This window comes from Canis aureus, chromosome 23, assembly GCF_053574225.1.
Source record: "Canis aureus isolate CA01 chromosome 23, VMU_Caureus_v.1.0, whole genome shotgun sequence".
NCBI classification, from domain to species: Eukaryota; Metazoa; Chordata; class Mammalia; order Carnivora; family Canidae; genus Canis; species Canis aureus.
In genome coordinates this window covers 19,256,295-19,273,898 of record NC_135633.1, presented here as the reverse complement: position 1 = coordinate 19,273,898, position 17,604 = coordinate 19,256,295, and the positions used below count along the sequence as shown (strand labels likewise).

General features: G+C 56.9%; 1 protein-coding gene across 9 annotated transcripts in view; it reads left to right on the top strand.

The window, feature by feature from the left end:
• The window catches only part of TUB (TUB bipartite transcription factor), an 84,927-nt gene extending 67,404 nt beyond the window's left edge, over window positions 1-17,523 (top strand). For 5 of the 9 annotated variants that reach the window (XM_077866600.1, XM_077866594.1, XM_077866595.1 and 2 more), the window contains 11 exons: window positions 3,134-3,185; window positions 3,687-3,849; window positions 5,791-5,934; window positions 7,145-7,312; window positions 8,299-8,420; window positions 8,842-9,039; window positions 9,368-9,480; window positions 10,344-10,461; window positions 12,001-12,099; window positions 12,308-12,479; window positions 12,941-17,523. In XM_077866600.1, the coding sequence (XP_077722726.1) occupies window positions 3,134-3,185; window positions 3,687-3,849; window positions 5,791-5,934; window positions 7,145-7,312; window positions 8,299-8,420; window positions 8,842-9,039; window positions 9,368-9,480; window positions 10,344-10,461; window positions 12,001-12,099; window positions 12,308-12,479; window positions 12,941-13,074 (1,483 nt within the window). In that variant the 3' untranslated portion in view covers window positions 13,075-17,523. The remainder of the gene's footprint in view (window positions 1-3,133; window positions 3,186-3,686; window positions 3,850-5,790; window positions 5,935-7,144; window positions 7,313-8,298; window positions 8,421-8,841; window positions 9,040-9,367; window positions 9,481-10,343; window positions 10,462-12,000; window positions 12,100-12,307; window positions 12,480-12,940) is intronic. The other 4 variants (XM_077866592.1, XM_077866598.1, XM_077866599.1 and 1 more) reach the window with 2 other exon arrangements.
• The last annotated feature ends 81 nt before the right edge of the window (window positions 17,524-17,604 follow it).

Below are 17,604 nucleotides of genomic sequence, written 5' to 3'. Positions count from 1 at the left end.
AGCTGAGGGGCAGGGCCGCCCTGGGGGCTGGGGCGGGGGCCTTCGCAGCCGGTTCTCCGCAGCCGCTGGGGCTAGCAGGGATTTGTTACCCGCCGGGGACAGACGTCCGCTTCAGACACAGTGCTGACAGGCAGGCCAAGCTCGTCCCCGTTGGGAGACCGTGGTCTCCTCGGACTCTGGCCGCTTTCCTAGAAACCGGGCCGGAGCAGGAACCTGCCCCACTGTACGGGGCCAGCGCACGCAGGTGCATGGACTCCCGGCCCTCCTGCGTGGGGCCTGCTCAGCCAGGCACGTTCTTACTCCCTGGGCACAGGTTGCTTCTCCCAGCTGCGCCCCCCAGCCTGCATCCCCCCACCCCCAACCCTGCTGCTCCAGTGTGCCTGGGGGTGAGCGAGGCGGGGGTGGCTCTCTAGGCACTTCTGGGGTCTCTTAGTTTTTGGACTCTCACCGGAAGCTTACCCCTTGTTCATCCATCTTTCTGTGAAGGCCATTGGTGAAGTCCATTCCACCTAAAATCCTTCCGGATAACCAGCAGTACTGAAACCTGCGGCTCTAGGTCTTTCTGCCCCACCAGGGAATGGGGGTGGGGCCAGAGAAAGAAGAAAGCAGCCTTCTTGCCTAAGCATGACAGGTGGAAAGTCCATGGCAGTGAGATAGTAGCCTGGAGTAGGAATGTGCCCCCCACCCACCGTGCAGATTAGGACACTAGAGGCACTGGGCAACAAGGCCACCACGGCTGGAGCCGCCTCTGTCCCATCGAGCTGCCACCGTGACCCGGCAGTTCTGGAGGCGGCTCTGCTCATGTCAGCGTAACTCTCAGGTGGATGTCCCCTGTCCTGCATGCCCCTAGATGTTTGCGTCAGCACCATAGAAGGCGTCGTCTTTGCCCTGCTCACCAAGCTCAGTACCAGGATGACCCAGACGACTGGCCCTGGCCCTGCCCTATGAAAGTGCAAGTGACTCACATGCTCCCAGTGCGCCCCGGAGCGGCCTCCTGCTAGCAGGAAGCGGAGCTGGCAGGCTCGTGGAGGTGACATGGGCTCCTGTGGCCCGGCCACTAGCACATGACTGGGATCACGGGCTACCGTGTGTGTACCCAGCCCCAGAGCTTGGCAAGCGGAGCATGGTTGGCTGTCAGGCCCCGTCCTTCCTGTCAGCCAGGTGCCGCGTGGAGTTCAGACGGCGGTTCCTGTCCATGTCCTGCAGGTTTTAAATGCATACGTGTTGCTCGTGCAGCAGACCCCGGTGGGCGGTGGTGTTTGCAGAGCCTCTGAAGTCTGTGGGAGCAGATGATTTGCCCTGGCGTCACTCAGTCGGGCCAGTGACTTGAGGTGGAGACACCAGTGGCAGGGTTACAGCCCTCAGACCTGGCGGGGCCCCCGGGCATCTTGCTCCCTCCAATAAATGCATCCTTCAGAACTCTGGCTGCCGCCCTCCGGCCTGTGGCGTCTGCTTTCCCTGATGCGGCACTCACTAGCCCAGCCAGCCTGAATTTTGAGGAGCCGGTTCCCTGTCGCCTGGTCCTGGCAGTGCCCTCAGGGGGTCCCTCGTGCAGCTCTGGACTCTTTTAGGTGGACTGGGACCTTGACTTAGAAGCACGTCTGTTTAGTAGCATTTTCTCTCGTGTTCTGGCAGCCAAGCATTTTGGAGAATAAGCCTGGGAACAGCCCCGGATCACAGGCGGGCGGGACTCCTCTTGCATGCAGAGCAGCCCATGGGTATCGGGGAAGGTGTCCAAGTCGGCGGCACAGCTGCCAGTTACAAGTATCCAGTTGTCCTAGGTGGTGGCCCGGGAGGCGGGTGGTGGGCTGAGTAATCCGACTTCCTGCCACCCTCGGCTGGCTCCCCCAGCACGCGGACACACAGCTAGTTTGGATGAGCTGAAGGGACATTGCAGGTCAAGGATCCTTCCGGCCAGAAAGAGCCGCTGTTGTCAGGAGGAGGCGGAACTGGCCATTACCTTGTCTTCAGGGCTGCTTGCCCTCATCTCTCCTCCTTACACACATACCGTACTCACCTGCTCACAAGCACACCCACCTCTTGCGCAGGTGTTCGTATGCATAGACATGCAGGTGTGTGCTCACACGTGTTGATGTACTCCTATATCTGGACACCTCCCAGTGTGCGCACACACATGAGATATACTTAGGGCTTCACGTACAGACCTGATGTACTCCGGCTGCCTGTGCAGGTGCCTACACAAGGCCTGGTTCAGGGGCAGGCTTCAGTATAACTGGGCCAGGGGTAGTCTGGGGGTTCCCAGGGCTCAGATCCTCAGGCTCCATCCCTACTCCCTAACCTTGGCTTTTTAGAATTTGGGCCTACGTGTCTCATGTGTGTGTCTTGGACTAGAAGGAATGCTAAGTGGTTGGAGCTCCCTAAATGCGCTTGTCTTCCTGGGAGGCAGGTCCAGTCTATGTGAGATGACACTGCCCGTTCCAGGACCTTTAGGGACTCAGGAGTTTAATGCCTTGGTGCCCCCACACCATATTGGCTGGTTGCTGGGCAGTGCACTGAGGTGCTGCGTCTGCCTGCAGACATCCCCACCCAGCCCTAGTCCTGCCCGCAGGGACTGGCTGGTCTTTTAGCTTCACTCTCCCAAATGAGGGGCCCTCTTTTAGAGGGGACATTCCACTACCTGGAGAGCCAGGAGGCCATTACCAGGAGGTTGACTACGAAAGAGTCTGCCCGAAAGGATCCAGCCTCCTCCAAAAAGGATGGAAAGACAAGGGAGGAGCTGGTGAGATCGAGAGGGCCTAGAGCAGATAGGCACCTAGGTCTGAAGCCCAGCCTTGGAGCTGGCTTGCACCTGATGCCTCTGGACAGGCTTCCCTGGATCTTAGTCATGTCCCCGCTCATAGGCCCAAAGGGAAAGTCTCCTCCTGTACTTCCAGGCTGGGCTAATTCCATGGATCAGTGGGATTCCCAGCAAGAGAAAGCTCCTAAGGTGGCAAAGACATAGCACACACCTCTGTCTGCAGCCAGATAGTGGCTCCACCCTTCTTGCCTCTCCTGTGTACCTGGGAGTCATGATGAGAGGGGTTTAAGGAACCCAGATGTGCCAGGGGCGGGCTCTGGGCTCCTTCCTGGCAGCCTACGGGCAGGTCCTGAGTGCCCCCCTCTCCCTCCGCAGTGTCTTAGATGATGAGGGCAGCAACCTGAGGCAGCAGAAGCTGGACCGGCAGGTGAGTGGGGCCGGGGCGGCGTGGCCGGACAGTCAGCACTTACCATTCTGGCCAGAATCTCCAAGGGTGGAGAGGGAGGACTGTCTCCTTTCCGGGAGGTGACCCAAGCTGGGGGGTGGGGGGGTGGGCAGAGACAGGCTTTTGCAGAAGAAAGCAAGCTCTCTACCAGCTCAGCATCAGCACTGCCCCAGAAGCCAGGGCTTTTCCGGGCAGGCAGCTGGGTCCCTGTAGTCGGAGCACTGGACGTCTGTGCCGTGGTCCTGCCAGGGCAGCTGCCTGGGCCGACTTCTGCCTCCTTTTCCTGGACCCTGAGTCTCCAGGTGCTGAGGGCATGAAGCCGTGGCCCATAGTGGGCCGTGGACCCCTTTGCAACCTCTAGGACTGATCTGAGTGAGCAGGGCCTTCTCTTTGGTCCCCATCGGGAGCCTGCCCTCTGGGTGGAAGTGACAGGCTGCCCTCTCAGGGCCCGCCAACTTCTGTGCCTGTCCGGTGCCTCTGTAGCGGGCCCTGCTGGAGCAGAAGCAGAAGAAGAAGCGTCAAGAGCCCCTGATGGTGCAGGCCAATGCGGACGGGCGGCCCCGGAGCCGGCGGGCCCGGCAGTCGGAGGAGCAGGCCCCCCTGGTGGAGTCCTACCTCAGCAGCAGCGGCAGCACCAGCTACCAAGGTAAGGCCTGCCCTTGGGGCAGCCTGGGGAGGCCCCGGTGCCCTGGCCTCACACCCTGGCACTGTTTTGGGGCCCCCCCGGGATTTCCTGCCGGCCGGGGCAGGTGAAGGGCTCCTCCATTCCCCATCAGAGAATGCTCGGGCCCAGAACCCCTCCGAGCCCAGGCAGAGGGCTGCGGGCCCAGGGAGGCTGGGGCCCCTGCATGCGCTCGGGCGTCCGGAGGCCTTGGGAGTCGCAGAAGTCACTGCTGTGCAGTTGCTTTGACAGGTGTCTCTTGAGCACCGACTGTGTGCCCGGGGCAGGGCCAGGCCTGCAGAAAGACTGCAGCCCCTCCGCAGAGTGGGTACCACCCAAGTCAGGAGACCGTTTCTGGTCACGCCCCTGTGGGGCACCTGCTCACTCGTGACTGTGTGCAAGTCCCCTCCCCTCTCTGGGCCGATTTTCAAGTCGAGGAAATTTCTGTTTTGGGGCTTTGCAAACTGAAGCTGCCATGGTGTGTTCCGCGGTCCAGTCAGCTGAATGCTGATCCCCGCCGAGACTCCAGGCCGTGGGGGCTGAGGGGGCTGGGGGGCTTGGGGGGGGGGGTGGGGGTGGTGCTGCTCCTGCTCCCCCCCCCCCCCCCCCCCCCCCCCCCCCCCCGTGCTGACCTGAGCACCGCCCACCCCAACCTGCGGCTTTAGCCGCCTCTGCTCTGCCCTCTGCTGGCTCTTGGTGTTAAACACAAGGGCACCATTTCCAGAGGATGGTGGGCGAGTTTGACCTGAGTCAGAGCGGTTTACCCCGGCAGGCAGTTTTTCATTGACCATGCTCGTTCATATATTCACTTCTTAAATATTTGTTGAGGGGTCACTTTGTGTCAGGCTCTGGATTAGAGGCTGAGGGTCCTGGGTAAGCACAAAGTGTGGTCTCTGTTCGTTCAGGGACCTGAAGGTCTAGGAGGGGGGAGAGAGTTAAACAGGTAGTCACAGGTGTGCTTTGCAGGAAGAAACCAGGCTCTGTAAGTGAACAGCAGAGAACCTGCTCCCAGACTAGGGCCAGGGAAGGCCTCCCTGAGGAAGTGACGCCTGAGCTGGAATCTGCAGGTCGAGTGGGAGTTTAGTTGGGGCCAGAGGGCCGACGTCAATAGGACAGCCCAGGCAGTGGGACAACTAGAGCAAAGCCCCGGTGGCAGGAGGGAGTACAGTGTGAAGAGCCTGGTGGGACTGGGGCTTGGAGTACTTGAGAGATGAGGGGTGCGTAGTTAAGGCCAAGTGGAAGGGAGCTGGAGGGGCCAGACTTGCAGGAGAATGTTGGTTTTCATCTTATGAGCAATGAGAAGTCGTTCAAAGACTTGAAGCAGGTTGGAGTTCTGATGTGTGGAGACTTTGGAGGCCACCCAGCTGTGACTCTGTGTGTGCAGCCCCTTGTAGCCCGGAGTTGGTCTGCTCGGCGGGGTGGGGGGGGGGCGGGGATAGCGTGGCATCCCAGGCTCCCCTGGGCCTGTCCCATGTGGGCCAGCACAGGCTCCCTGGAGTGCTGGCCATACTAGTTCTGGGTCTTCTAGGAGATGCAGCCTTGTCTGTCTTCACCACCGTGAGTGGCCCACATTCTCCCAGGCTCAAACAGTTTGCTGGCCCAGAGTTTTGACTGTAGTGCTTCTAGGTTAATCCTGGTGTGGGCCAGCCTGTTGACTGGATCACACCAGGCTGGGGGAGCCACCTCCTTCCAGCCCGGCCTGCCTTGGGCGCCTTTGCCTTGTGGAGATGGGTGGTACAGAGGCCCCCGTAGGGCTTGAGTGGTGGTGGGGCCCTCGGAAATGTGCTGAGAAGTGAGTTCCACTTGGAGTTCTGGTCTCACCTTGGGCCCATGTCTGTCTCTCTTTCTGTCTCTCCCTCTCCTTCTTCACCCCCCCTTATCTCTCTCCCCCCTCCCTCTCCCTCCTTTGGGCTCTCTCCTGAGCAGTTCAAGAGGCCGACTCGCTTACCAGTGCACAGCTGGGAGCTGCCCGCCCAACAGCACCAGCCTCAGCCAAGAGAACCAAGGCAGCAGCGGCAACAGGGGGCCAGGGCGGGGCCTCCAGGAAGGAGAAAAAGGGGAAGCACAAAGGTTGGCTGGCCTCTACTACAGCCCTCCTCAGGAGGCCTGGCTCCCACTGGAGGGTTGGGGGGAGGTTTCCCCTCCAGACTTGGAGGTACAGGATGGAGTGGGAAGCCTCAGTGTAGGCACAGATGGCACCAGGCCCTCACCCAGCTGCCTCACAGGCTTCATGTGGCTCCTGGGGTTCCTGGGCTGGCTCCCCATGGTGCCAGGAAGTGAGGTGCACATGACTGTGTACGGCCCAGGAAGTCCCTCTGCCACCCCACCTGAGCACCCCCCTCTCTCTGTCCTGCCCCGGGACACTCCTTCTGGCAGGTCTCCCTGCCTCCCTAATAGCCTGCCCCACACGTGTGCGGTTCTCACCGTGGCCATGTGGGTTTTCTTGACTCTGTTCTAGTCCTAAGTCTGCTTGCTGGGCCCCCAGACCAGTCTATTCTCTCTCTTCCTCTCTCTCCAGCAAAGATCCCTAGAGATTAAGGTGGCTCCTGCCACAGGTCCTGTCTGTGTCCCCATCCCTTAGGCATGGGCAGTGACTCCCAGGCCTCTGGGACTTGGTTGGACAGTGCTGTGTCGGGGTTCCTGGGCTTCTGGAGCTCCCCGCAGCATTTGGGGCCTAGCCTAGCCAGGCAGGGCGGCTGCCACCTGTGTGGGCCAGGCCTTCTGTTACGTGGGCACCTTGGGCAGACGGAGATGGGATGAGCGATCTTCCATTTGGGAAGGGGCATGGATGCCGACCCCCATCTTTTTCAAGAGGCCCCCATATGTTTTGAACGATGTCTGTGAGTTACGGTTTGTGTGTATTTGTCCGTGTGAGAGACGATCAGCGCTGACAACCAGGAGCTGGCCGCGTCTGCGAGCGAGTGGTGGCCTTGGCCGTGGTCGTGATCCATCCTTGTTGGCCGTCTTGTCTCTTTCACCGTGCAGTTGGCTTTGTAGATGGCTGTCTTCTGCCTGGGGATCGAGGCACTGCAACCCTCAGCGACTAATCTGGGGGGACAGCAGAAGAAACGAAGCCCATGTCCCTTTGTAGCTTATCAATCATTAAGAGGCTGGCGGCAGTCATTAGTTTTTTAAAAATCTTTTGCAAATAAAATTTTGCAGAGGATTCCCCCCACCATCCCTCACCCACTGCAAGGGTGGGTGTCTGGGAGTCTGGGCTCTCCCCTTCCCCCACCCCACCCCCTCCCCCACGGGACTCAGGAGTGTCCGTGGCCTGCAGGCACCAGCGGGCCAGCAGTACTGGCGGAAGAGAAGTCTGAGGCCCCAGGCCCGGTGCAGATCCTGACGGTGGGCCGGTCGGACCACGCCCAGGACGCGGGGGAGACGGCAGCCGGTGGGGGCGCGCAGCCCAGCGGGCAGGACCTCCGCGCCACGATGCAGAGGAAGGGTGAGCCCCGTGGGGGTTCAGTGACACCCCCAAAGCTCAGTCCCAGATTCTCAGGTGCACCCCTCTTGGGAAACATGGCCCTGGTAGGGGGTACAGTTGGAGGCCCGTGAGAAACGGGCATAGGGGCCCCTGATAAGGCCACGTTAGGGAAAGTGTGAACTAGGGAAAGCAACCAGTGGGCAGCCCGGCCCTGTCTCGCCGCCTCTGTCTCCTGCCCCCAGGGACGCGCAGGTTTGGAGGCAGGGTTCCTTTTCCTTTAGTTCCTTTGAAAAAGGTCCTCTTGCAGAGTGTTTCCCCAACATCTGCTGAGCTCGGGGAGCCGGGCAGAATGCCAAGGGACAGGGCAGGTCCTCCTGGGAAACCTGCTGCCCAGAGAGTTTCCCCACCATGAGCCCTGCCCCAGGGACCCACCAGCACAGGGTGGCAGGGGGAAGCCCGGCAGTGCCACAGGTCCCAAGAGGTGAGGTCAGGGCCAGCTTCCTGGAGAAAGGGCCACTGGGGCAGCGTGAGGCTGGGGGCAGCATTCCAGGTGGGGAGACCTGTGGAGCCGAAGGCTGCAGGCAAGCTGGGGAGGAGCCCGTGGGCCATGCACTGCAGGCTGGGCGCGGAGGGAGCTGGCGCCTCCAACCGGATTGCACGGCCCGGGCCGCCGGAGCCTCTACTAGAAATGAAGCCTCCCAGCGCAGGGTCCGCTCCATTCACGCCTCGCTACCCAGGAGATGGGCACTGACTGCTGCAGAGGGGGGTCTCCTGGGAGGACTGAGCTGAAGCTGGGGAGGGGAGAGGGGGTTACCCCCTAGGGATGGTGACCCACAGCTCATGCATGCCCTTGAGAACGTGTCCTTGCATATATTTGGATGTGTGTGTGTGTACGCACGTGTGTACATATGGCCATGTGTGTGTACGGGTGACTCAGGGCTTCTGAATGGGTATCTGGGCATGTGTGTGTGACCACTTGTCCCTTCCCATTCCTCTGCCTGGCCCAGGTGTCTCTAGCAGCATGAGCTTCGAAGAGGAAGAGGAAGAGGAGGATGAAAATAGCTCCAGCTCCTCCCAGCTAAACAGCAACACCCGCCCCAGCTCGGCTACCAGCAGGAAGTCCACCAGGGTGAGGCACTTCCCTGCCCAGCAGGAGTGTGGACAGCAGGCTTCAGAGGTCCGATCGTCCAGGTTGGAGGGGAATGGGAGTGAAGAAATGGAGAGTTGGCTCTCTCGGCACCGGGCCTAGGTACTCTCAGGAGCTTTTCTGGGTGGGTCCCTCCTGTCCTCCTGTCCTGCCTCCCCTTCTCTTCAGCCTGGCCAGGAGTGGACAGGATGGCCTGGAGAACCTGCTCACGTCCTCCATCTCTGCCCAGGGATTGCTGAGGTGGGGGGAGGGCCAAGGAGCTAGCTAGCTAATGGCTGACCCCAGGGCCAGGATGGCCAGACCCACACCCCAGGAACCCTGCAAGATGGGTTCCCACCATATCAGGGGGCAGCTTTGGGTCCCTAACCACCAGCTGCAGTTGCTCGGGGTCTCTCCCCTGTAGGAGGCAGCCTCAGCCCCAAGCCCGACAGCCCCAGAACCCTCGGCAGATGTTGAGGTCCAGGATCTCGAGGAGTTTGCACTGAGGCCGGCCCCCCAAGGTATCACCATCAAGTGCCGCATTACGCGGGACAAGAAGGGGATGGACCGGGGGATGTACCCCACCTACTTCTTGCACCTGGACCGCGAGGATGGGAAGAAGGTGAGGTTGGCTTGAGCCTGCGGTTTCACCTAGGCAGGCTTGAGGTGCTGTGGGCTGGAATGTGACTGGAGGCCTCAGGTCCAGCACTGTCCTTTCAGTTCACCAGGGGGACAGAAGTCTCCGTGCCTGGCCAGGGCATACCTTTGTGTTTACTGGGGCATCCTTGTGCATGTAGCACACGTGCATACGCTCAGGAGCCAAAGCAGGGGAGAGGCGTGGGTGGGAGTGGCACCCAGGATGGTACCTGACCAGAGGCTGGGCCTGGAAAAGAGGTCACCTTTGGGAGGCAGCCCGAATCTCTTCAAATGACCTTGCTCCATTCCCCAAGGTGTTCCTCTTGGCGGGAAGGAAGAGAAAGAAGAGTAAAACTTCCAATTACCTCATCTCTGTGGACCCAACAGACTTGTCTCGAGGAGGGGACAGCTACATCGGGAAACTGCGGTACTAGTGCTCCCCCAGGAAGCTGGTCGGGGGGAAGGCAGGGCCACACTCCAGAGAGGGCATGTCTTGTCCCTGAGGGAGATCTAGGTCGGGGTCAGACCCTCTCCTAGAATCCTCTCTGTCCATCAGCTCCAACCATAGGCCCAGGTCTATGCCGGCCTAGAGCACACTTGGAGATGAAGCTCACATACCCTACCGAGCTGCTTCTAGACAAGTAGGACACAGGCCCACCAGGAGGGACAGGTCAGACCTCAGGAAGTCACTGAAGATGTAGGCCACCAGGGAAGAGCTGCCTTGCCCTGTGCCCCACGGTCAGTGCCAGAGGGAAGGGCTGTGAGTGAGCCCTTGAGGGAAGAGAGAGCAAGCTTGGGGTTGAGGGAAGGTTCTGAGTTAGGCCTCGGGGAACAGAGTGCCAGATTTGGGGAGCATAAGTCCAGTTTGGAGGTAAGGATCTAATGCTAGAGATGGGGCTGGATCAACGGTCACAGGCTGGACCCGAGACAGGAGGTCATCTCCACTTTCCATGGGATGGTGAGTGTCCTCTACGGTCTTGCCAGTTGCCCTTCTGCTTGCTCGCCTCCCAGGAGGGGAACACTCCTGTTCCTCCAGGGAAACCTGTGGAACCCAGATTTACCTCCTGGAATTTCCTTCTCTGAACTAAGATGCCCACTAATTCTGTTCAGAGCAAGTCCAGGCCTTCTCCCCATGAAGCACCTTCAGAGATGGAATTCAGTGTGCAGTGGGCTCCCGGTCTGCTCCTGGCCCAACCTAGAATTTTGCAGGCTCCTCTTGGGACAGACTGAGCTGTTCCCTGCCCCAGGGCAGAGGGTGCATGATCATCTATTGATTGCCTGTCCCTTCAGGTCCAACCTCATGGGCACTAAGTTCACTGTTTATGACAATGGAGTCAATCCTCAGAAGGCATCATCCTCGACTTTGGAAAGTGGAACCTTGCGTCAGGAGTTGGCAGCCGTGTGCTACGTGAGTTGTGCATTCCTGGGTCTCTGGTCTCCCAAGTTAGACATGACACTGAGGACTTGCCCACTCTGTGAGCTGTCCCATCGGTCTTTGTGAGTAGACAGCACTTTACAGAGCTGGGCTGCCCTGTGTTGGAGTGGCCCGTGCGTGTCCTCAGAGCTCAGCCCACAGATGACCATCTGCTCCGGGAGCTCCGGGGAACCTGGCTGAGCTCTATGCAGCCCAGACTGGGAGTCTCCAGGAAAGGAAGCAGGAGGCCTGAGTTCTTGTTGGTACATCCTTCTACCCCTCCCTTCAGTGCCTGGGCCCTGCAAGGGCCCTACAAGGCCCTGTGCATAATCATCTCACGGAATTCCTGACCTGAGAGCTCAGTCCTATTTCCTTCTTTCATATAGATGAGGAAACTGAAGCTCAGAGGTTGGGTCACTTGCCGGTGTCACAGCTAAGTGACCAAACTGGAATGTAAATACAGGGAATTTCTCTACCTTATTTTAAAATGAGACATCGGTACCCCCATTAATCGGTACCCCCATTAACCTGGGCATGGGTACTTCTTGGAGGCCGATTGGAGAAGCCATAGCTGTTCTGTGTGAGCCTCTGATGCCACCTGCTGGTCACCTTTGGGAGGCAGCCCGAATCTCTTCAAATGCTTCTTGAGCCCCAGCTAATACTGTTTGAGGCACCAGGAGAGGGGTAAACAGGAGACATGGATTTATACCCTTATGGGACCTAAACCCCTAGTGAGGGAGACAAGCTAAAAAAAACAAAAACAAAACATTTATAAGCAAAATAACGTTCCTGATAAACGTGAAGAAGAGACCATAAAGCAGGGGTGTGAAATGTTCAGGTGTGTGTGAGCTTTTCGTGCAGATGGCAGGGAGGGCCTCCCTGAGGTAGCACCTGGGGAGAGCCAGCCACGGAGGCCTAGTGGGAAACACGGCCAGTGCTGATGGCCTGTGACTGGCATGCCTGGGGAACCATGGGGTGGGGGGGGTGGCAGGCAAGGGGGGCAAGTGCCGAGGAGAGGAGAGGGGCTGTACCACAGAAGCCTCACAGTCAAGGTAAGACCTTCAGTTTTTAACCTGAGTGAACAGTGGAGGCAAAAGCTGTGACAGCGGGCCTCCTTGCTGCTTTGTGAACAGACGGGGCCGGGGCAAGGTCAGAAATAAGGAATCCCGATGATGGCTGTTACTGTGACCTCGGGTGGAGAGGTGCTGGTAAAAAAGTGGTCGCATTCGAGAGAGTCTGAAGGTAGAGTTGACATCATCTTCTGATGGGTCAGAAGTGGGTTGTGAGAACGACTCAAATACATCACCTGAGCACACGGAAGAACTGAGCTGTCAACTGAAGCCAGGGAGACTAAGAGGAGCTTAGAGATTCGGGAACTCGGTTCCAGACAGGTAAACTTTAGAGGTGCTGGTTAGACGTTCAGGTGGCAGGGGTACAGACTAGCCCATCAGCTTTAGTCCCTTCCACCTGGTAGGTAAGTAGAGTCCCTGGTAGGTAAGTAGGGGCGCCACTGTTGCATTCTCTATTTCCCAGGAGACAAACGTCTTGGGCTTCAAGGGGCCGCGGAAGATGAGCGTGATTGTCCCAGGCATGAACATGGTTCACGAGAGAGTCTCTATCCGGCCCCGAAACGTGAGTCTCCCCCCACCCCGCCTGCTGCCGCCCCGGCGTCTGGGTGCACGTCTGGGAGCAGAACTGAGCTGCTGGGGGCGGGGCGGGGGCACATGGCGTGAGAGCCCGAGCTCTAGGTGGAGGTCTAGGGAAACTAGGGATCCTACCCCGGGTGGCGGTGCTGCCCCGGCTCGGGGCCGGGCCTGACTGCGGGAGGCTGCCTTCCCAGGAGCATGAGACGCTGCTGGCCCGCTGGCAGAACAAGAACACGGAGAGCATCATCGAGCTGCAGAACAAGACCCCGGTCTGGAACGATGACACGCAGTCCTATGTACTGAACTTCCACGGGCGCGTCACGCAGGCCTCCGTGAAGAACTTCCAGATCATCCACGGCAATGACCGTGAGTGCTTCTGCCCTTACTCCTTACAGTCCCCGTGACACCCAGGGCCTTTAGCTCAGGGGTCAGGTCACCCAGCTCTGCCTTTATAGGCCAAGCTCAAGGACGTGGGTTATACGGCTTCCATCGCAGGTCAAGGACTCTGACCCTGGGACGGTGGGGGGCCCCTGGAAGACCCTTGCTTAGAGCCCTGACCCTGGATTCCGTGGACTCAGCAGAGTCTCAGGTGTGGGAATACCCTCTGAACGGACTTTCTCTCTTCTCTGTCTCCTGGTATTCCTGTGCCTCTTGTTCTCCTTTGTGTTCTCCCTCTTTCCCACCACTTCTCCCACTTGTTTGACCTCCTTTGGGCATCTCTGCTCCTCACCTTCGCTTCCCGCTTGTGATTTGAGTGTGTGTCCCTCCTCCCCTGCACCATCCCTGCTCTGTCCTGTGTGTGTGTGCATGCCCGTGCCTGGCTGCAGCGGACTACATCGTGATGCAGTTTGGCCGTGTAGCAGAGGACGTGTTCACCATGGATTACAACTACCCACTGTGTGCGCTGCAGGCCTTTGCCATCGCCCTGTCCAGCTTTGACAGCAAGCTGGCCTGCGAGTAGAGGGCTCCTTGGGCCCTTTGGGGTTGCCCAGCCTGGAGTGGAGCTGCCTGCCTGCAGAGACAGCCCTGCCTACCCTCTCTGTACATAGGCCTCCTGCCAGATGAACCTTCAGCTCTCGGTGGCTCCCTGGCCAAGGGAGATCTGGCTCCTCTGCCTCCACTGCTGGGACAGAGGACGAGCTGGGGGAGGTGTGTGTGTGAAGGGACCAGAGTGCATTCTTCCCATGCCCCAAGGTCCGCACACACATCCCCACTCTTGAGTTAGTATCTTGCTGCGATCATGTTTGCCAAGCTGGGCAGCCTTTACACTGGGAAGGTGGGAAGTATAGAGGGAGAGGAAGCACAACGCGGGGCTGCTGTGGCCCAGCCCTCTGCTCAGCCTAGGGGTCTGGAACGTTAGGGCCCCCACAGTGCAGGGCACGGTGTGCATGTGTGTGTGGGGTACATCAATTTTACGTAGAAGGGCTAGGATTAGCTAGCAGGTCCTTTGCTAACTATAGAAAGTCTTCTGATTTCAGAAGGCCTCAGCCAGGCTAGGAGAAGTTATGGGGGTCTGGGAAAGGTAGATGAGTGGCAAGACCTTGTCAGGACCGTGGGGGCCTGGCTCTGGCTATGGGAATTGGTCGGCAGCCGAGGGTTCCCACCCATTTGATTCTCTAGGTTTTCTCTGCACAGAGGCAGTTGAAGCCAGAGGTTTTAGAGGATAGGCCCCGCAGGACACAGGCTCAGCATGCGGAACAGGCTCCTGGAACAGGTCCCCTGGACCAGGGCTATGTCAGGAGTCCTGTCAGCTGCCTGAGGAGCTTTCTGCTGAGCGACTCCCACACAGTGCCCGAGTCACCAGCCTCAGAGTGCACCAGGTAGGCATGCCTGGGCCTCTAGCTGGTAGAGCACCATCCCTAGGACCATGTATGCTCCAGGAAGAAGTTCTAGCTCCTGGTGCTTCAGCACCCAGGGTGGTCAGCCTAGGTCGTGGCTGCTGAGGGTTTGTATATGTGGTTCTTCCAAGGTGGCAATGGGGCAGGGTAAAGAAGAGCAGGGAATAGTTTAGAAAGGAGAGGTGGCAGGAGCCTCAGAGTCCAGTGTGTCCTGTTAGGTGAAGCACATTGAGAAAACTGGGACTTGCACGGCGTCACGTCACTGGTCAGCGGCAGAGTTCAGAACTTCCGCTCCCTCAATTTCTTTGTTCCTCCCCTCCCCCTGGGAAACTACTCTCTGGTTCTCTGGCCTTCCTGGGACCTGGTCTGCATGCCCTCCCCCTTTTGCCTGATGACAGAGACTTAGAAATGTTGGAGCTGATGTAGGAAATTGAAAACCATTTCGGTGGGAAATGAGGTAGTTCCCTACTGAAAGCTTCTTGAGCATCAGTTTGCTCAGAACTGCTCTGGGTGTGGCTTCTCCTCAAGGGCAGGCCTTCCTGAGGCTGTGGCCCCCTTCTCTATTTGGGTGTGATGGGTGAGGTGTAAGTGTTCCAGGGCTGGGCCTGACCTCTCCCATCCATCCTCTTCCTTGGGTGGCACCCTCTGCCCGAAAGATGTAGGAACGCTAAGCCCTGGCTGGTCTGTCACTTACCCTGGCGGAGGCTCCTTGCCCAGACAGAGGTCAGAGATCAGTGGGAGGCAAGCGGGAGGCAAGCAGTTCCTCCTTTCAGAGGAGATGTACTTGGAAAGGCTGTGTGGAGACTTTTTCAAGTCTACCTTAAACATTCTGTTGAGGCTCTGTATTGAGGTGGAGTTGTTTTGATCTAAGTAGAAGTAGCGTGTTCTCATTTCCTTATAATTGAAGATTTGCTGTGTTGAGTGCTTAAAGCAAGGATCTTTAGGATCTGTGCTTCTAAGCATGGATCTGGGAGAGGCCCCTCCACTGGTCTAGTCTCTGGACCACTCTTGGGGTCATCTGAGGGCTCTAGACTTTCTTATGCTGGGGCCAGTCCACTTCCCGGCGAGTGTGCCATCCTCCTTCTCACAGCCCTAGGCTGGCTTGCTCTCTCTTCTGACTGGGAAGAGACCTGAAGTTTAGGATGATGGAAACTAGATGTCTAAAGTCTGGGTCTATAATTTTAAAGTGGGACAGGCTGATTTTAGAGCGTACTGACAGGGAGGTAATCCTGGGGCAGCATGGAAAAGGTAGAAGCACAATGGCAAACTTTTGGACCCTGCCCTCTGTCAAGTACGCAGGAGAGCAGGGCAGTTGGATAGCTTGGTGGGGTCAGGAACATGGGTTGAGCTTCCCAGCCTGGCTATGGGGAAGGCAGCTCAGCAGCAAAACTCTGTTGGGCACTGAGTGACAGGCAAGAGCAGTTGAGTCACCTGCTCGAGACCCATCTTCACAAGGTCTGTTCTTCAGACTCCCTTCCTGGTGATGCTGGTTTTGCCTGACCACTGGCCTCCTAGCCATGGGCCCAAAGACTCAAAAAGCTGCCAGGGCCCTGGAGACCACCTGGGCTCAGCCTCTCCCTGGGAAGAGCTCTTACCCTTCATACCTTCTACCCAGATGCTCCTTGAGTGGGCAGGGGACTGGATGATGGGATGAGTAAGCCCTAATGGTGGCGGGCAGCTGGGGCCTGGGCAGCTCCTCTGTCACTGCCCCTGGGGCCACACTCCAAAACTCCACACCCTCTTTGCCCAAACGGCTCTTCTGTAGAGCAGTGATGTTCACTTCCCCACTCTTCTCCAATTCTAGCTTTTCTTTCCTTCTGGCTCCAAGGTGCTCTGTGTCTGTCTGTGTGTCTATGTGTCTGTGTGTACTTGGGGAAAAGGGCAATCTGCAAATCACCAACTGAGGTTTCTTACTACGATCATATTTCTAAGGATGAGTAGGAAAGGAATAAGGATGTTATCACCTGTGGATTTTGTTCATTTCATGCTCTTTGATCAGAAAGTAAACCTGGGAAAGTACCAGTTCTTTCTCCCAAAGGTTCTGATTAGGAGGATACCATCCAAGAAATTTTAGTTTTTCAGTTTCATTTTGCATTACCTGAAGAAATTGGTGTGTTACACATGCATGCTTTTGGATGGATTTGAACATACTCTAGTGAATGTGCCTTAAAAATCACGACACTAGTTCAGAAGGAGCAGGTAAAGGTCCAGAATCCTGCTGGAGACAGGTGTGAGAAGCCAGAGAATGTGAAAATCACTAGCTGAAGAGAACCTTTGGAGCCTGTATCCTTCAGTAACAAAAAGGGCAACAGCACTACAGAAGCAGAAGCTTGTCTGGAAATGGAGCATTTACCTCTAAGTAAGTCTGCATTTAGAGGCCGTTCTAAATTTAATAAGCAATGGTGAGGATTTCAAACCTAGTAAGTGCACGCTTTCCTCACAGCGGGGTCTGCAGTGAGCGGAGATGCTGGGCTGGCCAGGGCCATGGCTCTGTTACGCAAGCACAAATTCTATCTCCTAGCTGGAGTCCCTAGTTTTCCCTTACCGCAGTAACACTGGCCTTCCCCCTCCCTAGGATTCTTTGCCCCAGCTGAGACCTCAGGATGCCAGGTGGCCCTCAGAGCACACTTTTCCAGATAGCTGAGTGAGTGCTGTGTTGTGGTGCCCAGTACTGAAACGTAGCCACCCCCAGGAACAGGCTGAGGGATGGGCTCTTGTTTGAGTGTACTGGTTACCTGTCTTTCTGTACCTCCAGTTTGCAATTTTGTCATCTCAGGATATGGGGGGAGAGGCATAGCAGAAGTGTTGGGATAGATTTAACTTTCTGACCAAGTTGAGAGGCAAGTTGTCTTATAGAGAGCACTATTGCACTTAGTAGCTATGTGATTCTGAGCAAACCACATGATTTTTCTAGGTTTTTTTCATCTACAAACTTGAGGAGGTGGGGCTGTCAAAGCTTTCAGTAAGAATCAGGGTGAATGAAAATTGATCCTTGCTTTCATCACTATCTTTTCTGGCTCATCACTGTGCCTTTTTTTTCTTTCCTAAGAAACACATCACATCTCTTTCTTCTGTCCTCCTGCCCCTTTCCCTTTCCCCATCAAGGTCCAGGCAGATTAGGCCAAGATCCAGAGTTTCCTGGAGTGTAATTTCGAGTTGCTTAGAAAGGGAAGCCTGACTCTGGCCTCTTTAATCCTGCAGAGTTTCAAAGGGGACTTGGTCAGGGTGGGCGGCACTTCTCTTGCTGGGAGCATCCATTTAGCCAGTTTTCCTAACGCCTAGAATGTGTATGTCCATTTGCACAAGATTGTCTTTTCCTATTCTGGAGTGGTCAGACATTTTATTTTTGTTCAAAATTATCTGGAGTTTTAGACAAACTTGCAAAACTGTGCTTTTATTAAGTGACTTTTTGAATAAACTCTTTGGTATTCTTGAGCAAATGTATTTATTTACTGGTATGTGCAATGACAAAATTGGTATTTTCCCATGTTGACATTACATATGTTGTAGAACTTAGTGTTTGTCTAAGTACAGACCATATAGCAACAAATTAAACTTGAACTGTTTCAACACTGCTGTGCACTTTTTTTTTCTCCTACAAAAGAGAAAACATTTCTTACCTATAAGTTTTTTCCTATACCATTCATTCCGTC